Source organism: Symphodus melops, assembly GCF_947650265.1.
Source record: "Symphodus melops genome assembly, chromosome: 16".
Taxonomy (NCBI): domain Eukaryota; kingdom Metazoa; phylum Chordata; class Actinopteri; order Labriformes; family Labridae; genus Symphodus; species Symphodus melops.
In genome coordinates this window covers 22,432,287-22,458,816 of record NC_136706.1, presented here as the reverse complement: position 1 = coordinate 22,458,816, position 26,530 = coordinate 22,432,287, and the positions used below count along the sequence as shown (strand labels likewise).

At 46.6% G+C, this 26,530-nt stretch overlaps 3 protein-coding genes across 6 annotated transcripts in view; 2 read left to right on the top strand and 1 right to left on the bottom strand.

Moving 5' to 3' along the window:
• The first annotated feature begins 418 nt into the window (after nucleotides 1-418).
• Nucleotides 419-3,299, top strand: spag16 (sperm associated antigen 16). The gene is made up of 3 exons (XM_079365327.1): nucleotides 419-1,480; nucleotides 2,335-2,439; nucleotides 2,513-3,299. Exons 1-3 carry the CDS (start codon nucleotides 485-487, stop codon nucleotides 3,158-3,160), a joined length of 1,749 nt encoding a protein of 582 aa, XP_079221453.1. The 5' UTR covers nucleotides 419-484; the 3' UTR covers nucleotides 3,161-3,299.
• Nucleotides 3,300-3,384: 85 nt separating this feature from the next.
• cUnh18orf54 (chromosome Un C18orf54 homolog) lies at nucleotides 3,385-11,815 on the bottom strand. Of its 4 annotated transcripts, none has more exons than XM_079365325.1 (15): nucleotides 11,639-11,815; nucleotides 10,799-11,024; nucleotides 10,407-10,542; nucleotides 9,887-10,043; nucleotides 9,579-9,746; nucleotides 8,960-9,110; nucleotides 8,813-8,876; nucleotides 8,503-8,716; nucleotides 8,264-8,343; nucleotides 7,850-7,958; nucleotides 7,680-7,772; nucleotides 6,989-7,058; nucleotides 6,644-6,908; nucleotides 6,154-6,209; nucleotides 3,385-5,132 (listed from the first exon to the last, which is right to left on the bottom strand). In XM_079365325.1, exons 3-15 carry the CDS (start codon nucleotides 10,539-10,541, stop codon nucleotides 4,982-4,984), a joined length of 1,713 nt encoding a protein of 570 aa, XP_079221451.1. In that variant the 5' UTR covers nucleotide 10,542; nucleotides 10,799-11,024; nucleotides 11,639-11,815; the 3' UTR covers nucleotides 3,385-4,981. The 4 variants fall into 4 exon arrangements, with proteins under 4 accessions (XP_079221451.1, XP_079221449.1, XP_079221452.1 ...); XM_079365323.1 differs by having other exon boundaries at nucleotides 10,835-11,024; XM_079365326.1 differs by having other exon boundaries at nucleotides 6,653-6,908; nucleotides 10,835-11,024.
• Nucleotides 11,816-13,827: 2,012 nt separating this feature from the next.
• Nucleotides 13,828-26,530, top strand: part of mbd2 (methyl-CpG binding domain protein 2) — a 215,052-nt gene continuing 202,349 nt past the window's right edge. Inside the window, exons 1-6 of the mRNA XM_079364547.1 lie at nucleotides 13,828-14,413; nucleotides 18,301-18,460; nucleotides 20,627-20,716; nucleotides 20,840-20,980; nucleotides 22,066-22,156; nucleotides 22,254-22,432. Of these exons, the coding sequence (XP_079220673.1) occupies nucleotides 14,304-14,413; nucleotides 18,301-18,460; nucleotides 20,627-20,716; nucleotides 20,840-20,980; nucleotides 22,066-22,156; nucleotides 22,254-22,432 (771 nt within the window). The 5' untranslated portion in view covers nucleotides 13,828-14,303. The remainder of the gene's footprint in view (nucleotides 14,414-18,300; nucleotides 18,461-20,626; nucleotides 20,717-20,839; nucleotides 20,981-22,065; nucleotides 22,157-22,253; nucleotides 22,433-26,530) is intronic.

The following is a 26,530-nucleotide window of genomic DNA, read 5'->3' as shown; positions in this document are numbered from 1 at the left end:
TTTTTTTTTTTTTTTTTTTGGGGGGGGGGGGGGTGTTACTGTTGCAGGTTCCACTTCCTCTTGAAATCGTAAAAATAAATAAAAGTAACATAGCCTACTGATATGATGCTATTATCTCTTTATTGATCAGCTGTTTGACATATACATCCAATGTATAGTAACAATAAAGATAAAGGTTGTTTTTAGTCTTAACAAATTGTTTACCTAAAAGCGTAATAATAATAATGAAACTAATATTAAACAGGCCCACAGAAAATACCCAGCTATTTACTTTTATTTAATTTGTAAACATTTTTAAGTATGTTATAATTGAAAAAGATTTTAATGCAATAGGCCTATTTCTTATTTAAACAAAATCGAAGAAACAAATAGATAAGAAAATAAAAAGTGTCGTCATATAGAGACGCCATGGTAACAGGGTGAGGAACACTCCACGCAGCGCTACCATGGCAACGTGTCAACAAGACTGAAAAACGGGGAAAAAATGTCAGCACAGAGAAAAGAGAGAGTAGAGGAGGAGAGCAGAGAGGAGGAGAACAAGGTGGAGGAGGAGAACAAGGTGGAGGAGGAGAGGAGTGATGATGATGAGGAGGAGGAGGAGGAGGAGGAGGAGGAGGAAGACTTTCAGGAGGCGATGAGAGAGTTTGCTTCCTCCGCTTCTTTCAGACCAAAATGTGAACCACCCAAACTTAAAGTTGTTCCAAACATCCCAGAGGCGGTGGACGACTTCTTGAGGAACTTTCTCCGGAAATTAGGGATGAGTCGGACTCTGAGCAGCTTTGAGACCGAGTGGTACTCCTCGGCTCAGAAACTCCAGACTGAATCTCTGAGGATGAGGACACCTGCAGGCGTCTCCTTCATCCCTGACGCGCTCACACACGCGCAGCTCCTCCACAGCGAGCTGCAGGAGGTCCACAGAGAGTCCGACCTGCTCAGACAGGAGCTGCTGGCTGCAGGGGAGACACTGCTGGGGATGCAGAGGGAGACGGATTTTCACCGGCTGCAGTACAGACGAGTCCAGGAAGAGAAAAACAGCCTGATAAAGGACTTCAAAAAGCTGAAAAAACACCTGGAGTCATGCGAGCCAGCGTTGAAACAGCTGGACGAGAAATATCAAACAGCTGTGAGTCAGAAAATGCTAATCAGTTTGAAAAAGGAGCGAGATAAAAGCAGCACGACTGTAGCCCCGAACCAGCAGGAAAAAGCCCAAAAGAAGAAAGAAAGAAGCTTTAAAGGAGGTGACAGGGATGATGCATCGCCAGAAATAAGCACCAAAACGAGATATCCAAAGTTTCCTGAGCCACACCTGGCTCAGGTGAGTTTAGAAACAGGTAAAAGTTCCTTCAGTCTGTCCTGCTCCATGAGGGCTCACCACCTCCCCATCAGCTGCATCGACCTGCATCCACGCAAACTGGTCCTCTCCTCCGCCAGCGACGACCGCAGCTGGAGGCTGTGGGCGCTGCCAGCCGGCGGAGACCAGGTAACACAGGTGTTCTCTTTCTTTATTCAGTCAGACAGAGGAGAAGATGACACGAGATTATTTACATTTAAAGGTGAGGTTAGATATCAAGACCTGCATTAGGAGACGAGCTTTAACCCTTTAGCCTGACGGGAAATTTAAAAAAAATAGCCAGTTTTTTGTTTTTTTTAGTAAAGCTTTGAACGAAATATGTTTTTTGCCACATAGTTTAGTTTTTTTTTCAGTCGTTTTTGGCAATAATTTCAGAGGATTATTTTTATTAAGAAAATAACCCAAATGTATTTTAAGATGGCATTTCAGTCATTAATTAGATTAAATTAAATCACTAAAATAATGTGTTGGTATTGTGGTAGGATCACAAAAATGTGACATGACTGTTTAGCTACAAAGCACCTTTTATACCTGCAGGATTTAATATGATCCACACATTTTTAACACGATTTAATTGTAATATAAAGAAAGAATGATTAAGTACTGATGCATTGATTCAACACAGAAGAGAATGAGTAACAATATAAATAATATTATTACAGTAACTTCTTTTTTTCCTGCTAAAAGTGTGTGGATGAGTTAATCATATTCCGCCATTTTAAAAAGGTAAAACAAAAGTCCTAAGTACTAGAAGAATACATGTATCAGGTCTTTTAGCTGCAATGCAGGGAGCGGTTGAATTCTGGGCCTTGCTCAAGGGCACCTCAGCAATTTGTTCTGCACTGGGACTTGAACTGGCGACCCTCCAGTTCCCAACCCAAGTCCCTCCAGACTGAGCTCCAGCCGGCCAACATGGGGAAAAGAAGCTGTTTGATTGTTTTGAAAGATGCAGAGATGTGATGTCTCGTCCTTTTTGTTGCCAGCTTGGTGAGATGGTGATGACAGGTGAGGGTCATTCTGATTGGCTGTCCTGCTGCAGTTTTCACCCTGACGGATCAAAACTGGCAACCACCAGTGGAGACAGCACGGTAGGTTCCTCTCCGTCCATGTCCTCGTGTTGTCTCGTCTTCTCTCCCTGTCTCCTGATGTTTTCGTCTCCAGGTGCGTCTCTGGGATTTCTCTCGCGGCTGCTGCGTGTCGACGCTCTCGGGTCACACTCGTCCGACCTGGGGCTGCTCCTTCCACTCGTGCGGTCGCCTCCTGGCCTCGTGCTCTGGCGACAGAACCGTCAAGCTGTGGGACCTGAACAGAGAGAGCTGCTGCCTCACCCTGCGCCGCCACGCCGCCTCCGTCAACAGCGTGCGCGTGCTGCCCTTCTCCGACCTCCTCCTCACCTGCTCGGCCGATAAGACCCTCATCCTGTGGGACGCCAAAGTGAGCATCTGTGTTTCTACCTTCCGGGGTCACCATCTACCCTGCAGTGACGTCGCTTTCAGCCTGGCGGGGGGCATCGCGGCCTCCTGTGACACCGGCGGCGTCATCAAACTGTGGGACGTCAGAAAACCGTCATCAGCGACGGCGACTGTAGAAGCCGGACAACAGGCCGCCAATCAGGTGGCGTTCAGCCCGTCAGGGAAGACTTTAGCGGTCGCGTGCAGCGACGGCCTGGTCAGGTTGGTGGACGTGACCTCTCTGACCGTGAGCAGCCTGTCGGGACACAGCGATGGCGTGCAGAGTGTGACGTTTGACCACAAGGGGGAGACTGTGATATCAGCGGGGAGTGATGGGCTGATTAAGGTCTGGTCGTGACCAAACTGCAGTTCCTCACATGGCCACTTGGGGACGACTCCAGCAGCGAGTCACAGCTCATAGAGCTCCATGTTAGCAGAAATAAATGAATAACTGTCTGCACAAAAAGCACGTTTCCTGATTCGTTATCACGAGGGCTTCTCTCCACAAGTTATAACACGACATCGAGGAGCTCTTAAGGAGTTACATAATTATTAACAATCAATGAGACAGAATGAAGGTGGTGATTTTAAGGTTTGTTTTATTGTGAGCAGTTTGAAGACACATTTGAAGATAGGAAACATTCAAAATGGAAGTTTTATGAAACGTGTGTTTGGCACTGAATGTGACCCAGGACAGTAAATACTGACTGAACCGCATGTCGACCTTCCTGTTCTGAACATGTTAAAGTTTAGTGTTTTAAATAAAACACCTACAGATGGGAACTGCATAGGTTCAGCTTGTAACATTTGACATCATATATAGTAACTATTAAAAGGCTAATGTTAGCATGTTAGCACAGTAACTTCACTGTTTATATTTTATACATGTTTCCATGTTAGTATGTAACATTGACAGCTCTCATGAGCATTTCTTGTGTCAGCGTATGTAACATTGACACGGTAACACAAATAATCTGAATTATTTGCACACTCTGGATGGGTGACGTAGTTCATCCATCATAAAAATTAAAAAAAAAATCACGATTCACAAAGAAGTCGTTGTCCAAGTTCGGACGCAGGGGCATACAAATATTTGCTTGATAGCATGCTATGTTAGCTAATGCTAATATATATAAAATGTGTGCAGCTAGCATTGTGACTCAGCTGCAGAGCTGCTCGTTTGGCAACAAGTAGAATTCAAACAACATCTTGCGTGCAGTAACAAACAAGTGGCCGTTATACCCGTCATTCATTTTGGCACATCAATTTAAAGGTCAAATATTCTGATAAATTCTCTTCTCCATGTTCCTCTGACATGTGTCTGTAGTCTGTCTATAAACCCCCCTAATGATGAGAACAGTCCATCCTCTCCGTCTTCTGCCTGCTACTCTTTTCAGAAAATATATGCTCAAACAGGCCGTTTGGAGATGTTCCCTTCATGACATCACAAAGGGCAGTAGCCCCTCCCCTTCATGACATCACAAAGGGCAGTAGCCCCTCCCCCAGGTGGGTGACACTCCCACAGCTAGGTGTTTGTTCTGCCCTCTGAGTCTGCCTTCTCACCGTAAACAATAGGACATGGAGCGAGAAAGCACAGAGTACACCCGAGCCCTTCCAGAGAGGGGGCGTGGCCAGACGCAGCTCATTTACATATTTAAAGCTACAGACACAGAAACAGCCTGTTCTGAGCAGGGCTGAAATAGAGGGGTTTATAGACATGATCAAATACAGGATCAGAGTGGATTCACAACAACACACTTCACACACATGTTGAAGAGGAGCTCTGACACTTATTTATACTAAAGAGGAGGAGATGAGACCTTTAACACTTTAAGCATCTTAGCAGCTAAATATTTAGCACATTTTATTTCTCTAGTCATTTTTCTTTTCTGTTAGAGTCTTGTTGCCTTTCTTATCTGGAGACCAACACATGTTTGACAGCCTCCTTCACTGTAACAGTTAACTGTAACACCCATTTCATGCCCTAGATAATGAGTCTGTTTTGGTCCGTGTTCAGATAAAAAACTACCCCTTAGTTTAAAAATATAAATCCAAAGCAGACTTCATTTGGATTCATCAACGTCTTTTACTGCTTCCTGTTGCTGCTGCACATCAGGGGGAAACGAGGAGAGGATTATTAGACCACTAACTGATGATGACATGGACGAGGTCTTGGGCTTCAGGAGGGTTTCTGCTGAGTGCAGGGGAGTCCATCAGCTGAAGAAGAAGAGTAGTGTCCTTCGTCTTCATCCCTCTCCTTGTCTTCCACCGAGCGTTTCTCTCTGGGCTCCTCCACCAGCATCTTCAGTCGGCTCAGGTGATGCAGAGCTCTGAGGATGGAAAAATTTAGCAACAAAGATGTTTTTAAGTTAAAGACCAGACAACTGATCAGTCATGAATAGACTTAGCACTTTCCTCACCAGAAGAAGGCGGACATTTTTAGAGACACATTTATTCAGATTCAAACATCTGAGAGTGAGAACGACACAAGCAAGGACTTGAGAGAGAGAGGAGGAAACGACGGCAGGAAGTGCCAACAAACAAGTCAAGTCCCATCGGACTCACAGGTGCTGACAGGCCGTGCACAGAGGTTCATCCAGATGTGCTTGACGTCGTTGCCAAATAGAAAGTGTCGTTAAAAGTAAAGAATTGTTCACTTCTTTTTGGACAGCTTGCATTCAAACACACAGATGTTTTAAGGAGACGCCATCGCAGTGATGGAGTCGACCTACATCTTGTCATCTTGTTATTTTTCCCCGGACACGTCCACTTTAAGGACTCTTACATCAGACACATCACCTCATAATAAATAAATGTAGCTCGGTTTAGCTCGAGTAGAAACGGTTGTGTATCCACATGATTCTGTGTCATTAAAGCTGCGTGCCTCTTTTTCTGAACGCTTCCCAACGAGGAGAGAGTTTTCAGCTGCAGGAGGTCGTCCTGTTTCCCTTTTTGAACATCCACTCCGAGCGCTTCTAGTCAAAAATCTTTCAGAAGATCACCGCTGATTACCCACATCCTGCATGCTCCGTGTCTGATCCGAGCCTCCATATCGGGGCGTTCATTACTATCAAGCTTGACAAAAAAGGGAAGGGGAGCCCTCTCAGTTTGGTTCTCATTGATAAGCAATAGGAACGATTTCAATTTTAAAATAAGCAGTCAAAAGTATGGGAGCAGTGTCGGACATACAGCCGAGCTCACAGGCAGGAGGACACAGGGCCTAAAGCAGCAAGGCTACATTTGCAGTACACTTATGTAGCATGAAGGAATCATGAGGTTGCAGCAGCAGCAGCTCACTCTGTGTATCTGAAGAGAGGAATCAGGTGTATGAAGGTGTTCAGTGTCAGTTACCTCTGCAGGGACGCTCCACCAGAAACACTCTCCAGCTCCGCTTCACTCTCAGGCTTCTGCAGCACACAGAGGAAAACTCTGAACAGCCTGAACATGGTTAATCCTCAAGGAGTTTCATCTTCAACCTGCAAGTAGGGACTTCTGAAGGAGTTGTAAAAAAAGGGCAGCTTTGCACAGACAGACAGAAGCACAATAACACGGCTTCGAAAAAGATCAAAACAACACTGTAATGATTCTTCATTAAGCTTTATAATACAGTCATGTTAGCGTGTTGAAATGCCAGAAGTACCCAGCGTCTTCTCAAGACCAACGGCTCAATGTTAGCAGGAACGTCTTTATCTAAAATAACAGAAGTAAATGTGACGGCTGTCATCAGATCAGTGTGCAGAAGAATCCTACAAACGGAGAACAGAGACATGGATGTCCATTCATCTGAGAGGCCAAAGACAGAGGTCAAGCGCCCGTCTTCGGCGCTCTCGTCTGTTCACACCTGTTTCACCGGAGTCTCTGGAGTCTGTAACCTGCCGTCCTCTGCCGGAGCCGCCGGCGTCTCCTGCCGCCGCTCAAGCTCCGCCTCCACCGCCTGCAGTCTGAACAGCATCTGCTTCAGAGCCTCAGCTGGACCCGGCTGCTTAAAGATGTCGTTTCCATGGAGACGGGAGAGTTGAGGATGTGATCCTGGAGGTGACTGACTGTAAACCCCGAGTTCTCCTTGGTCGGTCTCTGTGTCGCCCCCTGCTGCTTCCTCTGAGTCCCTGCAGGTTCAAAACATAACAGACCGTTTAGTTATTGTACTGACCATGTCGTCCAGCTGAAGAAAAAGAGACGGTCTTACCGAGTGATCTGAGGGCCGTGCGAAAGGTCCTCATTCTTCATCAGGCTGCCTTCTTCATCAGGGATACTGACTGCAACAAAAAAACAACCGTTAAGAGGAATATGAGACAATCACCGTTTTAAGTTCATGAGAATTCAGAGAACTACACATGAAAGACTTTTTTTTAATAATTAATATTTACGATTTGGGACAGAATATAAAATCGAGGAGAGAGAGAGAGAGAGAGAGTTCATCTGTAGATACAAAAACAGTTAAATTAAATCATAATTATTTATTTAATTTAAAAAAGGTACGCCTGCACAGCTCTGATCGTTAAATATGAAATCTTAATTTTTCTATTATGCTTCATGTTGTGTATGTTAATGTATGTTTTCCATGATCATGGAGCCCTTTGAATTGAGAGAGAGAGAGAAGGAATGACATGCAGTCAAGAAGCCACAGGCCGCGTTTGGCCATCTGTTTGGGAACCACAGCTCCACATAAGGGGGCGTGGCCTAACCGCTAGGCCATCTGTTCCTCCACAGACATGAAATATGAACGTTTGCTCCCACTTCTTTTTCAAAATGAAATCAACTCATTTTTAGGGACATTTCAATTAGGATTGGGTCTTCCCACGATGGTGAGAACGAAAGAATCCAGATGACCTGCAGACTGCGTCACATGTCAGACTGCGACCCGGTCTTAATCTTACCCGACTGTGCTCGACTGTCTGCTCCTCCAGAGCTCTGAGACAGAGAGTTCAACACGTGGTCGGCCTTCTGGATCAGAGACTCAATCCTGTTGTCTGAAAGGACGAATAAAAACACGTTTACAGCAAACACAAAGAGTGTGTGACACACAAGAAGGACTTTTTATCTTTACCTCGAAACACAGTTTCCATGATGTCCGAGCTTTGTTTCTGAGCGGCCAGGAAAGAAATCTGTTCCGCAAACTGAAGCCTGAGATCTCTGAGAATCAGCCTGCTGTCACTCTGATAACACACACACACACACACACACACAATGACTATCACTTTACCTACTGACACTTACATCCTGTGATGACATCAGAGGCTGCCTGTGGTTGTTGGTTGCACTTTCACTCGTATCAGGATGCTGGATTATCTCTGCAGGACTTTCAGGTTTCATGTCAATGATTCCTTCACCTGCTGTTACTGTTAACTGTTCTGTAGTGTTGTCTATGTGTTTGTATGTTTCCTTCTGCCAATTAAAGATACCTTTGACCTTTGAAAGGATGAGTATGTTTTTGGTTTCACTGAGCGTTGGGCTCTCTCACCTGGGCAGGCGTCTGCTCAGAAACATGGTCTTCCTCCAGCTCGTCCACCCAGGACGGAGCTCTGTGTCTGTGCACTGCACCTGGAAGAGCAACGTTTCGTTAAAATGACAAACAGCAAGGCGCGCTTACATGTGTGGCCCGTCATCAGGTCTGATTCTGTTCAACACAGGCCTCAGGTACAACACTTTGTAATGGAGTGGTGTGTTGGGTGCATCAAAGCAGTGTTTGGCGGCGTGCACGGCGTGCTGTACCGGGCTCCTCCCACAGCTCGGACTCTGAGGGCGGCGGAGGCTCGCTCTGGTCACAGCGCTGGATCCAGGCCGGGTACTTCAGGTCGGGCACGCTGGTGATTCCGGAGCAGTCCATGTCAGACTTGTTGCTGGTGAACCAGTGAGGGAGGTGGAGCGATGATGAGGGGTCGGCCCGCTCCGTCCTCGCCGCTCTGTGAGACGACTGAGAGAGACAGGAAGAGGAAATATTTTAAAACGGTCAGAATCTAGAAAAACTGGATTTTAAGAGCAGGTAAATAAAATATAAAACAACATCTACCCTGCAGTAGCTGCCGGAGGACATGTCAGCATCTGGTCTCATCATGGCTGTCCCTGGTCTTCCCCTGCACCCACAGATGTACGGACAGGTCAAATCAGAGTTCTTATGACACGTTTTATAAAACACAGTGCAGAAAGCAGCTCGGACCTGGAGCCTCTGGGAGTCCTGCTCGAGTGAGCGTGGTGATGGAGGTTTATCCGGGGAGCGGGGTGGCTGCTGCTGAGTCTGTCCCAGGGTCTCTGTGCCGCTCTGGAGGAGGTGGGACGAGGCTGGGAAGCCCTGGACTTGGACATGAAGCCTGGAACAGCAGATGAGAGTCAGAGGAGAATGCTGAGAAACGCACACACTCAAAGAGTGAAGCACAATGAATCATCAGACAGAGAATATTTAATCTGTCCTGCTTTTTAGATCATTTGAACTGAAACGAGTTCAAAGACCTTTGAAAGCAGCAGGAATGGTTGTGATGTGTTTAATGACCACTGAGGTTTGTATTTGATGATGCATTTAAAGACCATTTAAAAAAAAGGGGAGGAGGCCAGCTGCTGAGTTGAAAGCAGAGCAGTGCAGGCGGTGCATTTAAAAAGCTAATACTACAAGTGCAGGTGAAAGTCCGGCATTTAATGACAGGTTTGTTAATGACCCGCTCACAGAGCTTTGATGGTGACAAATGATTGGATGATGTATTTAATGGCATCGGATAAAAGAGGAAGTGGATGATGTAATTGAAGACGGAGGATGAGGTGAGGCGTTGGACGATGATAAAGACCTTGGATGAAGGCGGACGTGTGGGTGACGGGCATGGAGCCGTCACGAGGGATGGACAGCAGCTCGTCCGTCGTCATGGACAGTCTGTCTCTGTTGCTGCGGTGATGGAGAGAGCTGACGGGGAGGTTCAGGAAGTCCAGCTCCCTGTTGGTCAGACGCTCCCTGAGAACTGTGGGTCGAAAACAAAACTGCTGAAAACAAATCACCCCAGACAGAGATGCATCATATACATCTTAAAGATGAACCCCCACTCAGGTGGAAATGGAGACGTGACACACAGAGCTGCAGCACCTCCCGGTGATGACCTACCGTCTTTGTTCCTGAGCACGCTCACTCCATGTCTGCATGGCGTGGAGAGTCGACTTTGAGGCAGGACCAGCTTCCCTGGCAGTGACCCTCTGCTCTGCCCACTTCTGTCGAAGTCTGCGATGTAGGCGTCCAGTGCTGCTGAGGCGGATTCATAGTCCTGCGGTCAATCGATTCATGAGAATGAGTTATTGTCTCTTCACTGATCTAAACGACATCAAAAGCTGTTCTGCCTGCAGATTTCTTGGACTTTTATCACTCCTGTGAAGACGGCGACACATGAGGTCAGGGGAAGGACTGAAGGGGATTTAATGTGAGACCGGCAGAGGGATTTCAACTAACAGCATTTAAATCATCCAGACATGAAAACAAGTTTTTGGAGTCTTTTGAACCTTGGGACAGATTTCTTCAAAAAGGAACACCACTGGAGGCCAACTGGGAATACTGAGGTGCAAACTGAATGTGGATCACTTTTCACAACAAGGTTAGGACTCCTGTGAAGTGCTGCATAAACAGAAAGAACCTTGTCTCTGTATCTGAAGGAGGTGTTGTGTTCAGGAGCCAGCAGGTTGCTTCTCAGGTGACCGGAGCTGGACAGGAGGGAGGTAACCGTCGACTCCGGGGAGAGAAAGTCACCAACCAGGTCATCGTACTCCATGCTGTGGAAAAACAAACATCACAAATCGCTTAAAGATGAAGCAGGTGTGAAGCTGATGCATCTCAAAACATTAGAGTGCAGTGGGAAGTTCATTTTAAGGTCATTACATATAGAGTGAAACATTTCAAGCATTTCCTATGATACTTCTATGATACAGCAGCTCATGAAAATACAACATGAAGAATATTACATATAAACAACCAAAAGAAGGATTTATTATGTATAAATCTTAATCTTTTGAAACTTCTTTTACGCACTCAAAACTTGGACTGAGACACTTGTGAGTTAATTACAGCATCAACGCGGCGTGGCGACGAGGCAGTCAGCCTGTGGCCCTGCTGAGGAGTTATGGTAGGTCTTCAGCTCCTCTGTCTCGATGGGTCTGGAGTCTCTCTTCTTCCTCTTTGGTGTTCAGCCCATTAAGCACAGCGCCACAGTGATCAAACCAGTTACTGGGAGTTTCGGCTCTGTGGTCACGTCCTGCTGGGAAAGCAAATCAGAATCTCCATGAAGCTTGTGAGCAAAAACAGGTAAAATCTCCAGTGCGGACCAAGTCTGGAAATTGGTCTAGTAGCTAGAGAGGTGTCAGGTCACTTCCTGAGCACTGCAGAGGAGCCCTTGAGCAAGGCACCGAACCACACAAGCAGCTCAGGCGCCCCCTCACTGTGAGACCTCCCATAACCAACAATAATAAACATTTACAAAGTTACAGTAAGAACCTTTCTTCACTTAACTTTACGTTTAAACACTTTGGTATTGCATTAAAAAATCAGTGATCCTCAAACAACCCATGAGAAAGTGTTTCAGTTTGTTTTAAATGAATCTAAATTTAAAGAATAGCTCGACGGTGTCAAGCTAAAGTTCTTTACAAGTTAAAGAAAATGACTTTTTATTCAGCTACACAACAACACCGTTATACTTTAATATGTATCAGACAGTATTAAGTATCCTACATCAAGTCAACATCATGTCAGTGTTTGAATAAAGTTAATAACACATTTATAACAGTGTTAATGACAAACTCTCAGACTAAACAAATGTAGCTGTTACAATTCAAACATGTTTAACCGCGTACAAACAACAAATGAAACACTTACTATTACACTCTTTTATTATCTCCCTTTTGCTTTCTTTCTTCACAGAGACGACGGATAAGTTTTTATATTTATGGTTTTTACAAACAGGAGTTTCAAGTCTCCCGGGTGATGCTAGCTCTCAGTTAGCTGTCAGCTAGCTGCTCTGTTGGTTAACTCTCTATCGCCACCTGCAGGACCGGAGGAGGAACAGCAGGTTTACTAAAAAACAACCATAAAGCTGAATTCCCCACCATTATTCATGTATAATTCTCTTCTTTTATCCTCATTCTACATACAACCTGTGATCTGATGTCGTCCCTCTCTCCTTCAGTTTTTATTTTTTTATTGAGCTCTCTCCTGGTTGATTTTAAACTAATTTTCTATCATTGTATTTAACTGCCTCTTCATACCTGCCTGTTGTTGTTTCGTCTGTTTACCTCTGTTCCTTTCTTTTCCTAAATGTTGATGTATTTGTTTTTATCTGTAAAGAACTTTGTAAACAGTTGTTTTTAATGGTGCTATATAAATACAGTTATTATTATCACTATGTGTGAATAAATGCCAACGATGTGATGCAAGTAGCTCTTGGTCACTTTCATTTTTTCAAAGTAGCTCTCAGATGAAGAAAGGTTGGAGACCGCTGGTGTACAGAGTCATGAACATTTACCACTGAATCTCTCCAACTTTCACAAAGCTCCATAGTGCACCTTTAATTATAGGAGATACAACTTCACAGTGTTCTTATCTCTACCATCACACAGATCTTTATAATGCAGTTATTGCACGCTGTGAAATCTCTCTTTACCGAAGGACAAACGACATCAGGTGATGTGGTTGGTGCTGTAAAGGAACTGTAGGATCATCATGGTTCTGGAAAACAAAATGTTACTTTACATAAACCTAAAACAATGGTATTCCTAAAGTATGAGGGCAGAGAATAACAAATAGGAGAGGCATTTGGGTGTTCAAATAGTTCATAACAAAGAGAAAATAACAATTATAATAGACGGATTAAAGATTATTTCTTACTCTATGAATCACTCATTTAAGGTGTTTTAATGATGAGCAACTCATGTTAAAGTAGGAAGTGTAGCGATAGGCATGCTTCAAATAGCTCTACTGCATTTTACTTCAATCTTAACTGTGTTATTATCAGTCTCTGCACTGCACGTTCATTCAAGCATTCAGCTGCACCTCCACACCTCCTCCTCCTCCTCCTCCTCCTCCCCCCTCCGGAGTTCACGGCATCAGCCCCTTTAACCCAGAGAGATGACGCCAGTGGAGGCCCGGCAACACAGACGGGTAGAAATAGAGCGATGGATCACTCGGAGTAAAATTCCAGTTACCAGGAACACAAAGCAACACTGTCAACACTCACCGACAAAAAATATGATATTGATTTAAGACAGTGAGAAAGAAACATGTGGCATACATTTTAATTTAAAAAAAGTAACATAACTGATAATTTGTTACGTTATTTTTTTTAACCTGTGTAGATTTTTTTTCTCTCAGTTTTATGTAAATCAAAGTCCCGGGGTGGGCATTGTGAATGTTTTGCTGAGTGGAATTGTCTCATACAAAGTAGTTCATGAATAAATAATTTCAATTTGGCACTTGGCTATTTATACATTATATTTCATATTTTCTTAATTTACATTTTAATTCTACAGCAATATGTGACACTCTTATGTGTCTGCACCAGGTGAGCTAGGTCCACCTTAGTCCATCAGGTCTCTAACATGTTTCTCTCCTCTCTTCCTCCCAGACCTCGACCAGTTCGTTTGCTTTGTTTGAACTTTACAACAACACGACACTCATCCATCCATCCATTGCACTGGTCGATTTACATACTGTACTTATGATTGTTTGAACTTCAGTTTAATAACCTAATAAATTACCTTCGCGTTTTACACTTTCTTTCATGTGGGACATCATTCTTTTGTCACTTACTTTGACGCTTATTAACCCTGATATAATGACAATGTATTTTGTTATTCGCAAAATAATAATAATAATAAGAATATATATAATAATATATAATAATAATAATAATATATATGATAATAATAATATATATAAAACGTAATAATAGGGTCAACCCAGCATTACTTTCACAACATTTTCGTGAATTTGAAACGGAATGGTTTCGTTTATCTCGGAGCACAGCAGAGGGAAATATCTTCAATAGACGATCTATGAGAGAGCGAGAGAGAGAGCGAGAGAGAGAGCGAGAGAGAGAGAGAGAGAGAGAGAGAGAGAGCGAGAGAGCGAGCGAGAGAGAGAGAGAGAGAGCGCGAGAGAGAGAGAGAGAGAGAGACGTCACAGCCTGCCGTTGGCCCGGTTCAGCTCAGCTCGGCTCGGATCCGATGAGCCGTTGGTTCTAACTGGAGCTAAACGGAACTAAACCCGGACCTGGAGCCTGTTTAACCCGGGTTAGTCCAGCTCTGGGTCCAACTCGGGACACTTTTTATTTCTTCCACACCCGGAATAAGCACCGTGAGAGCCGGGGCGGAGGGAGCGAGTCAGAGCCGCCGTTAACGTAACCTTCGTGACGTGGGTCCGGGTCCAGGCTGCCCCTCTGCTGCTGGCTTCACCGACACGCTGCTCGTCCTCCGGCTGCTGTTTACGGGACTGATCGGTCCATCTTGCCGGAGAAACAACCGACGGATCCGATTGGTGTGTAAGGATGGAGAGGAAGAGGACGGACTGTCCCGCTCTTCCGCCCGGCTGGAAGAAGGAAGAAGTGATCAGGAAGTCCGGGCTGAGCGCCGGGAAGAGCGACGTCTACTATTACAGGTACTTATCGATCAGTGCTGATCAGTAGAAAGTCCAACAGTGATCGATTAGTCGACCTGCGCTTATAAAGATGTCAAACTCAGGCTCCTGTCATTGTAAGCACCGTTTTAACACCTCTCTTAAAGGGGACATGTTGTGAGAAATCCACTTTCACAGTGTTTTAGAATATTTATGTTGGTAAGCTGAGTCTACAGACCCACAAAATGTGAAATAAACCCATCCAGTCCTCTACTTGTCTGCATAAGCCACACAACACAGAGAAACATGTTCTGTTTCAGATGTGCTCCCCTTGTGATGTCACAGTGGGATTCTCACAGTCACAGTGAACTTCCCTCCCCTGGTGTCTCCTCCCATGCACTCCACCCCCAGCGTAGGGCAGGTCCGCCATTTTTATTCTCGCTAGCACAGGCACAATGTCAACTGGTAAAACTCAGGGGGCGGGGCTCATTGCATTTAAAGAGACACACACACCAAAACGGAGCGTTCTGAGAGAGCTGGTTTCTACAGGGTCGCAAACCCCTGCTGCTTGATTTATGTTATATTTTAAAGCACAGCACAGATGTTTTATTTAGACCACAGGGGGCGCTGTTTGAAAAGGTGGAGGATATGTCCTCTTTAATACATTAAAAGCTGATCACTGTCCTCACAGTGTCTCACAGTGCTTCTGTTCCTTTAACCAACAACCTCTCACTAATATCCCTTACGTATGTAAATGGTGTTCCTGTTCGGTTCTGACAAAGTGTCTCTCTGTGGTTGTCCCACGTTTACTGAAGCTGAACACCCCCCCAACACACACACACACACACACACACACACACACACACCAAAGAATAAGACATGTCATGTTTCATGTTTTAATCCAGGCTTCGGCTGCACACAGGCCGTCTGGTGACTGCAGCTCATCTCTTCACTGTTACGCTGTTACGCACTGTGTGGGCGCTGAACTTTGACCTTATAACTCATCAGTCGTGAGGGGGAAGTCAGCTAAAATGTGCAACTTTTTGTTAGACGGTCTAATTGACCACGACATAAGCCATGTAGTAGATTTAAGCATATTTGACAAGTGTTCATATTTAGGTTAAACATGAGGAGTGTACATTTGAGATCTACACAGCAGCATGTCCACCTTTGAGCTTCCCCACAGTGTTCAGTTTAAACGGGTTAGTAGTGATTCTAGGTGACCATCTGTATGTCGTGTAAAAGATAGATTTGGTCGTTGGTGTTTTTGTGGCTTGGTGTCTTCAGCTCTCTGTGAAGTGAAACAGCGCTGCAGCGAAGCTCTGCTGACTTCACGGCAAGTTTCGTGTTATACTGGTGTCCCAGTTTGTGAAGCAACACTGCATTTCAGTATTCTACAAGTGCAAAAGAGCACGGCCTGTCGGGAGCTCCACACACACACACACACACACACACACAGCCCTGTTCTCCCATGCTGGCTCCACCCATATGGATCCAATCTCCCAAAACATCAAAATATCCAGAGCCAGCAAATTTAGCACTAATGCACGTTTGACACGCGTCTCACCTGTCTGTTCTCATTGATCTTTTCTCCACCAGAGTCAAACTCCTCCGTCCTCATCGTCTCTTTTTCCTGACTCTGTTCCTTCTCTGCCCGTCCTCCTCCTGCACATTATTAACAGTCTGCACTGAAACATATTCAGACCTATAAGCTGGTCTGTAAGAGTGTTACACACACACACACACACACACACACACACACACACACACACAGAGTGAAACGAAAAAAACAAACTGATGCTAATGCTCCCCGATCAGAACGTGCTCCCTGGAGAGGAGAATCAGGGGGGGTCCCCCACATGCCCTGTGAAGAGACAGAGGACGAGCAGGTCCTCCTTGGACTGCTGTCTGCGTCTCCAAACCAAACGCACTGATGCCTCACACACGCTGTGGAACCAGCAGCACCAACAATCATCAAACCCAGTGCTCTTTTTAAGTTCCCCAAACAACGACGTCGGGCTGTTTTAACCTCTGCCGTTTGATTGGTGCTTTTTTTATTTGTGACCTCGCCAAAGAGAAACTCTGGGCACCTTTTCACTTTATTTTTATCTTGGAGGTCGAGAAGGACAAAGACACGAGGAGGATCAGGTTGAATCTGTGAGCTGATCATCATTTGCCGGCTTAACAAACGTACAGCAAAGAGAAACAGTTTCTCTGAATGTGAGTGAAGACGATGTCATGAAGTCTTCTGGCTGACTCAGAGTCTTTTATAGGTGTAATTCGCTTCAGCTCGACTTTACGGGAGAAGAAAAGCAGCAGAGCAAGGCCGAGGCTGCAGCTTCCTGCATGCAGTGCATCCTGGGACATATGAAGAGCTTGCACGGAGAGCTCATCCAGTGCAGGAATTAGGAAGTTATAGCTTCAGTCGACGACATTAACCTCCGACATTCACACAAAGGCGTGCACATTATCCTTGAATGCATGACTCTACATGTGTTTGATTACAGAAAAGAATCACTTATGACTGAATGACTAACGGCTCTTGTCTTTCTGCATGCTTCCTGTGTGTTACATTAGTTTTGAGTTCCATAAAATAAAGAGCGAGAAAGCAACAGTTGAGCTTGAAACCTCGTCCCGTTTGTCTTCTCTGAAGCAGATCAAAGTGTGAGCGTGCACGTCCATCCCTGTTCTCTGTCTTTCTCGAACAACTCCTGTAGACAGCGGAGGAAATGATGTCGATGGCGGCTGGGGTCTGCGGTGAGCTGTGGAGCCGCAGAGCTGCCAGCTGCGTTCGCTTCCCGTTGATCTGCGCCAGAGATCAGAGTCAGAAAGACGTGACCCCCGTCACATCCTGAAGCCTGAGCATGAAAGACAGCACGGCCTCCGCTTTACTTTCAGTTTGCTCAGAACTGTGACTCATGACTTCCAGTAAGAGAGCAGTCAGCAGGTCGACTTACTGGAAGAGCAGCAACACCCTGCGACGACGCCGCCGCGGCCGGGCCGCCATCTCTGCACAGTCATGTTGTTTATTCTCTTCTTCACCCGCCTCTGACTCTGAGAATTTTCTCATAAAAAGAGTTTATCTGGCTTCAATGAAGAGCTGAAGAAAGATGAAACAGACACACACACACACACACACACACACACACAGGGCCTGTGATCTGTGCAGATGACCTACATGTCAGACGCAGCTGACGGCTGTGCGGCCGTTCCTGTTCTTCCATCTTTGTGAGGAGTGGTTGGCGGTTAAAGCTCACGCTGTACGACCCGAGTGTCAGGCACGGGGTCCAATAAGAACGGAGCTTTCCCAAGGGTCAATAGACGACAGACAGACAGGAGCGCGAGTCAGATTGATCTGGATTTAGTTATATACGGCTCAAATACACACTCTCTCTCTCTCTTTCTCTCTCTCTCTTTCACACACACACACACACACACACACACACACACACACACACACACACACACACACACACACTCTGCATCCCAAATAAACACAAGTCTACTAGCAGCTAAAGCATAACACATATTTCCTGTCAGCTGGAGGTCTGCAGATACTTCCTGCTAAGGTTTCGTCTTTCTCGATCGGGGGGGGGGGCAGATTAAAGAGGCAGGCCTGCTGTTGCCATGGTGATTTTTTTGACAGTGTCACAACCAGGACAAAAAGTCCCCAAGCCGTGCAATCATGCTTGCGGCTCTGCTCTCACTGAGCGAGTGTGTGCGGTCATACAACCTAAATATTAAACATGCTGGAAAGTCATGTGACCCAGTCGGGAGCAGCTGACCGGCCTGTGATTGGTCGTCGTGCCTCAGTGTAAACACGTTTAATAAGACAAGAGTCCACCTAACATCCAGGCCCCGCCCACCTTCAGATTCTACACCTCTCGGTCGGTGCGGCGTTCATTCATCTGACTCTCTCGTGTCTTCAGTCCTTCAGGAAAGAAGTTCAGGAGTAAACCTCAGCTGTCCCGTTACCTTGGCAACAAAGTGGATCTGGGATGTTTCGACTTCCGGACGGGGAAGATGATGCCAGGGAAAATGCAGAAGAACAAACAGAGACTCCGACATGACCAGCTCATCTTGGCCAAGGTAACGCTGAGGGATGTCACACCGGTGGGGGGCGGGGCTTAGGCAGGGCTGGGGCGGCGTTGTTTGTGTTACATAAGATTACAGGATTAACACTTCCTGTGAAGGGTTCAAAGCTCTGCAGGTCATTGGACGAACGTTTGAACCCGCCCACTGACTGCTGAACCTTCTGCTTTTCTTCTTCTACTCTCTTAATTAACGTCACTGCATTTACAACACAGGGCTGTCATCCTCCCCTTTTAAACGTTTGTTTGTAACATCTTGTACTTTTTCATCTGGCGGTAGAGTTTGACTTGTCCTGGATCTAGATTTGATCGGTGCTGTGCTGGCTCTCCCTGACCCGGTCCTGAACCTCCTCTCTCCAGAGGACCGAGCCTCCCACGTCAGCAGGCTTTCAGCACAGCACTCGCCTTGTGTTCGGAGGAACTTTAGCAACAAATGAGAGATTTGTTTTTCAACAAGCTCCATAAATCATCAAGACAGACGGACAGATAGATACTGTATTGATCCCGAGGGAAATTCAAATCAAGAGTTCAGAGCCTCGAGGACACGAGAGAGAAAAACAGAGAACATAGTGAATCAATGAAACAGGACCAAATAAGATGTGAGAGTGTGAAACACTCTGACGGAGTTCATGAACAGCAGGTCATCGTGACAGCGTGACGTCGCGTGCTCTGAAGATAACACGTGACCTTTTGTAACCTTTACGTTTCGAAAGCTGCGTCATGTTCCCAGCTTGAGAACAGACGGGAGATATTTGTCACAAAAACAAAACACGCCGTTAGAAACCTGTGATTTAACCTCTGAACAAACGCACAACAGACGCCCGACGGCCAATCAGAGACAAGGTTTTTCCAACGGTGGCGGTTTCAGCTTCTCTTGCAGTGGTACTGCATTTAATTAGCTCCGCCCACAGAGCTCTGTGCACATGTGGGCATATGTGTGTGTGTGTGTGTTTGCTGCAGTCTTTGAACCAGAGATAACAGCAGCTCTGTCTCCTCCCTCACAGCAGCGTGGAGGAAGAAGAAGAAACGTTATCGTCTCATCATAAAGTGTGTAATAAAGAGTTGATATCACACACACAAACGGGACACGTCATGGTGTTAGGTAACACCAGCATCACGACAAAAGAAGTAAAAAAAAACAAAGAGATTGTCCCTTTGAATAAATCAAACAGACACACAGTGAACTCAGAGGAGCACAGACCTCAGCTGAGGTTTTTAGATAAGAATCTTCATCAACACGACAACAAGACATTAAATACACGAGGAGGTGGAACATAAATCACTGAAACAAAAGTGTAAAAATCACAGATGTGTCTGCAGCTTTCACAACCGGGTTTATAATCTGAGAGAGGAATCAAGCGAGGCGTCTTCAGCGTGTGCCAGCTGAGCTGTCACCCATCCGCTCTGCTCGTCTTCTTCTGCTACCAAACTGGAGACGAGCAGAACCCGAGCGCGCCGAGTGAAATATCCTGAACCGACCTCGCGAAGCTGCTTCACCTTTTATGTTCATCATAAAACACCCACAACATCGCACTCTGGGCTTATCTTCAGGGGGAGATGGCAAAGCAATCTTCAGATGTGTGAAGATGCAGGTTTCAGGCGAGCTGAGCTATGCTAAGCTAAGCTATGCTAAGCTAGAAGTCTCCCCACATAACATTAGCTCCTCCACAGCGGCAGGTGTTGAGGTGTGATGTTTTAAATTAAACCAACCAACCAACATGAACATCCTTCATCAATGCAGAAATAATGTGTGTGTGTGCGTGCGTGTGTGTGTGTGTGTGTGTGTGTGTGTATGTGCGTGTGTGTGTGTGTGCGTATGTGTGTGGGGGTGTGGACGTGTGTGTGTGGGGGTAGTATATTGACACGGTTTGTAACTCTCTGCTGCTGCTGCTCTTCACACATCGTTACTTGGGAGTTCACACACATGTGCACACAAACATGCAGGCCCGCATGCGCGCAAACACCCACCCACACACCCACCCACCCATACACACGCACACACACACACACACACACACACACATACTTCCTGTTGTTATCTGCAGGACCTCGGCTGGGAGTTAACCCTTTCAGATTAACCGTCACACACACACACACACACACACACACACACACACACACACACCAACACGCGCACGTTTTTTGCTCTCTGTCTCTTGTTCAGGATAGTAAACCAGACCAGGAAACAAGGAAGGAAGGTGGAAGAGAACACGAGAAAGAAGCTAGGACAGAGCAAGGAAAGGAAGGGAAGAAGGTAGAATGGAGGAAGTTGGAGGAAAGTAATAAAGGAAGAAAGGAAAGGATAGAGAGGAAGAAAGGAAGGAGAGAGGAAAGAGGACATGTCACAAAAACACTGACTGGTATCTGTGTCCTGCAGGGAGGAAAACTGGACCTGAACACCGCTCTGCCCATCAGACAGACGGCCTCCATCTTTAAACAGCCCGTTACCAAGGTTACCAGTCATCCAGGCAACAAGGTGAAGACAGACCTGCAGAGAGGGGCCGATCAGCCCAGACAGGTGAGAAACACACACACACACACACACGCAGACGCACACAATCTGGTGTCACCATGGCAACGCCTGCGGGCGAGGTCAGGCTGTTACACAAGAGACGATGGAGGAGACTGCAGCCACAAGAGGGCGCTGTGGCCCCGCAGGAAGAGAGCTGTGATTCATGTACAGGCTGAGGAAGAAGACAAAGTCATTGAAGGAGGAGAAAAGAGCTTCCCTTCCTGAGTGGTTGCAGTATAGGATATAAGCTCCGCCTCCTCCATGTTAACAGATGGGACATGACGTACAGACATGTTTCTTATAGTCGTTGTAGTTTGCTCGTGTCATGCTGATTAATGCCCGCCTGTTGCTCTCTCTGAGAAGTTTAGTTTTAATAATTGGGGTTTATCACCATTGATTGACAGCTCTGTTGACAAATGAGGCTCCAACTGAGGCGGAGTAGTGAGGAGAAGAGAAGAGTCTTTTCATGTCTGTGAGTGTCTGCTTCAAACTGACACAGAAATCTGTTCTGCTGTAAGTCTTTGTATCTTTATCAGGAAGTTGAATTTGTTTTGGTGAGAGGAAGGGGCGGGACATAAACACAACAGCACTATAGGCTGACTTTACTTCACAGGCCATCGCTGCAGATGTCACCAGCTCACTCAGCTCAGTGTGGCCTCTTCTTCATAATCCCACTTCAGGTTTTATTTTAAGATTCCTGAACATATTCTTATTGATCCTGGAGGCGTAGTGTGTCGAGCCACCATGCTCACTTATTATCACACTCTGTCTGTCAGCAACAATGACTACACTCACATGTGGATGTAGAGTCCTTTCTTTTCTCTTACGCCCTTATCACAGACCTTGGTGAGTGACGCTGCTCTCCACTTCACAATAAAAGCTTCTAAGTGGTCACCGATGAAACGCTCTTAATGTGAAAAGGCAGCCAAAAGTGTTTGATTGGAATTCACAGCATCTGACTCCAGCAGTTTAACAAGGTCATCACAAAATGAGGCTGAAATGTGTGTGTGTGTGTGTGTGTGTGTGTGTGTGTGTGTGTGTGTGTGTGTGTGTGTGTGTGTGTGTGTGTGTGTGTGTGTGTGTGTGTGCAGCTGTTCTGGGAGAGGAGGTTGAAAGGTCTCCGCTCATCAGACGTCACAGAGGAAGTCCTGCGGTCAATGGACCTCCCCAAAGGCCTGCAGGGTAAGTGTCCATCCTGACTGTAGCACACTCCACCACACCAGCTGCTCCTGTCCCTGACCTCTGACCTCTGACCTCTGACCCCCCCCCCGTTCTGCAGGTGTTGGACCAGACACCAGCGATGACACTCTGCTTTCAGCCATCGCCAGCGCTCTGCACATGAGCTCGGCTCCGATCACGGGACAGACGTCGGTGGCCGCTGAGAAGAACCCGGCCATCTGGCTGAACGTGTCGCAGCCGCTCTGCAAGGCGTTCACCGTCACTGACGAACACATCAGGTACGACACGGCTCACTTTTACAGGATGTACGACTCCTCACCATTAAAGGCACATTTAGATTCAGACGGTGGTCACGGCGTCTGCAGGTAAACTCTGTCACATCTGTTAGTCGAGTGAGGCTAACGTTAGCTGTGCTAGCACCTCCTCACGCTGGCTCTCCTCACAGGTTAGAGTGTGCTGCTTACTGATTGGTGGAGTCGTTGACCTGATACAGTCTACATCATCTCACGCTGCCAAACCGCTCGGCGTTAACTTCCCTTCAGTCCACTCGGCGGGTTTACATCCAGGAAGTGAAGTGTTTTAGCAGTAGCTGTTAGGCGGTGCTACAGCCCCAGCTAGTGGAGGACAGCTGAGTTGCACTGAAATATAACAAATAAACTAGTTAGAAGGACGACGAACACGCTGTGTTTTCACGGTGCCAGTCTCAGACTTGCAGCCTGCTGTTTTGTGAAGCGACTCCGTCTTCCTCTCTCGTCTCTTAGCCTCAGCGATGTCGTAACAAACAGGACAGAGACAGCTCTTCACACCTCTCACGAGAGAGCCGTGCCAAAGTTACAAAGGATGCTGCTCTCCCTGTTTAAAGTGATTGTACTGTTGATTGAGGCTGTTGGTGAGGGCAGTATAATATGTTTGTTCGTTAGGCTGTAACATCTTTAACTTCCTGGTCTTGTCCTCTGATGGACCCGGAGGTGGACGCCTCACAGTGTCTCTGCGCTGAGACAGATCAGACGAGTGCAGGTGTCTGACGCATGGCGTGACAACTTGTCGTGATGGAGCAGGGTGAGAGGCTGTAGAGAGAGGAGACAGATGATCAGAGATGAGTACTAATGAAGCATGAAGGCAGGAGGAGGAGGAGGAAGAAAAAGCAGCCGCTGCCACCACCGCCCCAGTCAGGCTGAGGAAATCAGCGCAGACATGATTAAAAATAACATCCAGGTATGTGCTGTCAGAGAGGAGACAGCTGCAGCATCAGTCATCAGCTCGAATGAGACATCTGCTGCTAGAGGACACACACATTAGCATGCGAGCTACATCACACAGTCCTGGATTATTGAACACGCTCTGAGATGTATTTCCTGTTCAATCATTGGTGGAAGCTTCCCCCCGCCTCTCTCACCTCACGAGAGTCTTTGAGCTCGTTTCTTAACCTCCTGGTTTTGTTCTCTCTGAACACTTTCTACCCGTCACATGGAGATGAAGCCAAAGTGAACACTGAACACCAAACAGCAGAGCGAGCTGCCGCTCTGCAAAATGATGAAAACAAGTTTTTATTTTACTTTCATCAAATGATTTGTGTGCAGCATTCCCTCAAGAATAAAATGTGATGTGTTTGCATCGTACGTCGAGTCACATCGTGTACGTTTACAACGGATTGTACCTGAACGTGTCAGATGGGCATCGTAGTGCATCTCATCCTTTCACACAGCATCATGTTTGTTTCTTCATGTCTCAGATCGCTTCGTGTCGTCGTCTATCCATGATGGACAGGAAGCTGTGCCTGACTGATATCTCTCTGTTTAGAGGTTTCTTTATCTCATGTCTGAAGTGAAGGAGGGAAGGAGGGAAGGAGTGATGTGAAGGAGGGAAGGAGTAAATTAGTGGAGGAAGGAAGGATGGAGGAAAGGAAGGAAGGAGTGGAGGAGGGAAGGAGTGAAGTAGTGAAGGAGTGGAGGAGGGAAGGAATGAAGGAGTGAAGGAGGGAAGGAGTGGAGGAGAGAAGGAATGAAGGAGTGAAGGAGGGAAGGAGTGAAGTAGTGAAGGAGGGAAGTAGGGAAGGAGTAAAGGAGTGGAGGAGAGAAGGAGTAAAGGAGTGGAGGAGGGAAGGAGTGAAGGAGTGGAGGAGGGAAGTAGGGAAGGAGGGAAGGAGTAAAGGAGTGGAGGAGGGAAGGAGTGAAGGAGTGGAGGAGGGAAGTAGTGAAGGAGGGAAGGAGTGGAGGAGGGAAGGAAAGAAGGAGGGAAGGAGTGGAGGAGGGAAGGAATGAAGGAGGGAAGGAGTGGAGGAGGGAAGGAGTGAAGGAGTGAAGGAGGGAAGGAGTGGAGGAGGGAAGGAGTGAAGGAGTGGAGGAAGGAAGGAGTAAAGGAGTGGAGGAGAGAAGGAGTAAAGGAGTGGAGGAGAGAAGGAATGAAGGAGTGAAGGAGGGAAGGAGTGAAGTTGTTAAGGAGGGAAGGAGTGGAGGAGGGAAGGAGTGAAGGAGGGAAGGAGTGGAGGAGGGAAGGAGTGAAGGAGTGGAGGAAGGAAGGAGTAAAGGAGTGGAGGAGAGAAGGAATGAAGGAGTGAAGGAGGGAAGGAGGGAAGGAGTGAAGGAGTGGAGGAAGGAAGGAGTAAAGGAGTGGAGGAGAGAAGGAATGAAGGAGTGAAGGAGGGAAGGAGGGAAGGAGTGGAGGAGGGAAGGAGTGAAGGAGTGGAGGAAGGAAGGAGTAAAGGAGTGGAGGAGAGAAGGAATGAAGGAGTGAAGGAGGGAAGGAGTAAATGAGTGGAGGAGGGAAGGAGTGAAGGAGGGAAGGAGTGAAGGAGTGGAGGAGGGAAGGAGTAAAGGAGTGGAGGAGGGAAGGAGTGAAGGAGGGGAGGAGTAAAGGAGGGAAGGAGTAAAGGAGTGAAGGAGGGAAGGAGTGAAGGAGGGGAGGAGTAAAGGAGTGGAGGAGGGAAGGAGGGAAGGAGTGAAGGAGGGAAGGAAGGTTACTGTGTGGAGCTCTGAGGTCAAATCTGATGTGATCTGTTGAATGATCTTAAAACAAAACGATTCATGATTCACCTCCTTTCACAAAGATGATGACTGAAATGTGTCAGCAGGGGGCACTGTGGACACACACACACACACACATACACTGACTGATAGTGTGTGTGTCCAGTAGCAGAGAACAGCTGGTTGGAGCCATTACAGAAGAATCACGGGAATCCATCACCTCTCCTCTCTCCTTCCTTCTCTCCTCTCCTCTTTCCTCCTTTCCTCTCCTCTCCTCCCTCCTTCTCTCCTCTCCTCTTTCCTCCTTTCCTCTCCTCCCTCCTTCTCTCCTCTCCTCTTTCCTCCTTTCCTCTCCTCTCCTCCCTCCTTCTCTCCTCTCCTCTCTCCTCCTTTCCTCTCCTCTCCTCCCTCCTTCTCTCCTCTCCTCTTTCCTCCTTTCCTCTCCTCTCCTCCTTCCTTCTCTCCTCTCCTCTTTCCTCCTTTCCTCTCCTCTCCTCCTTCCTTCTCTCCTCTCCTCTCTCCTCCTTTTCTCTCCTCTCCTCCCTCCTTCTCTCCTCTCCTCTTTTCCTTTCTTTCGCCTTCTCAGTCTATCTTTCTTGTCATTTACATTTTTCTCTTTGTTGTTGTTTTCGTTTTGAATTCCTCTTGTCCTTCATCATCTCATTCCCTTTTTCCTTCCCTTATTTCCTCAGTCACTTTGTCCTTCGTTGCTTCAGTTATCCTTCCTCTCTCTCCCTTCTTGTCCTTCCGCTGTGTTCTTCCCCTCCTTCCTTTGTTTCTACATCTCCATCTTTCATTTTTACCCCTCCTCCTCCTCTCCTCTTCCTCACTGTTTTCTCTCTTCTCATATCTCCTCCCTCCCTCCAGCCTTTCTCCCTCCTCCTCCTCCTTTTCTTATCTCTCTCCTCCATTAATTTCCAATTCTCTTCCTCTTCCCTCCTCTCTCTCCAGTTGAATGTGCTTGTCATCCTAAATCGCTCTCATTCCTCTCCTCCTCCTCCTCTTCGCTCCCTGAATTCCTCCTTTACTACCCTAAACGTCTCCCTCGTCACACATCCAGCTCCCCACTCTTTACCGGTTCATACCTTCTCTCTCTTTGCTTTGGGATATTTCCTCTTACTGTATTAAATGACACTTCCTTTAATCCTCCTGCAGCTTGAAGTTTGTCCTTTAATGTTTTATTGTTCAACAGCAACAAATACAGGAAGTCACTGCTTTTAATTATCAGTGTTTTGATTATCCTGAATGTGCAGACTGACCTCCCCCCTTTCTGTGTGTGTGTGTGTGTGTGTGTGTGTGTGTGTGGTGTGTGTGTGTGTGTGTGTGTGTGTGTGTGTGTGTGTGTGTGTGTGTGTGTGTGTTGTGTGTGTGTGTGTGTGTGTGTGTGTGTGTGTGTGTTGTGTGTGTGTGTGTG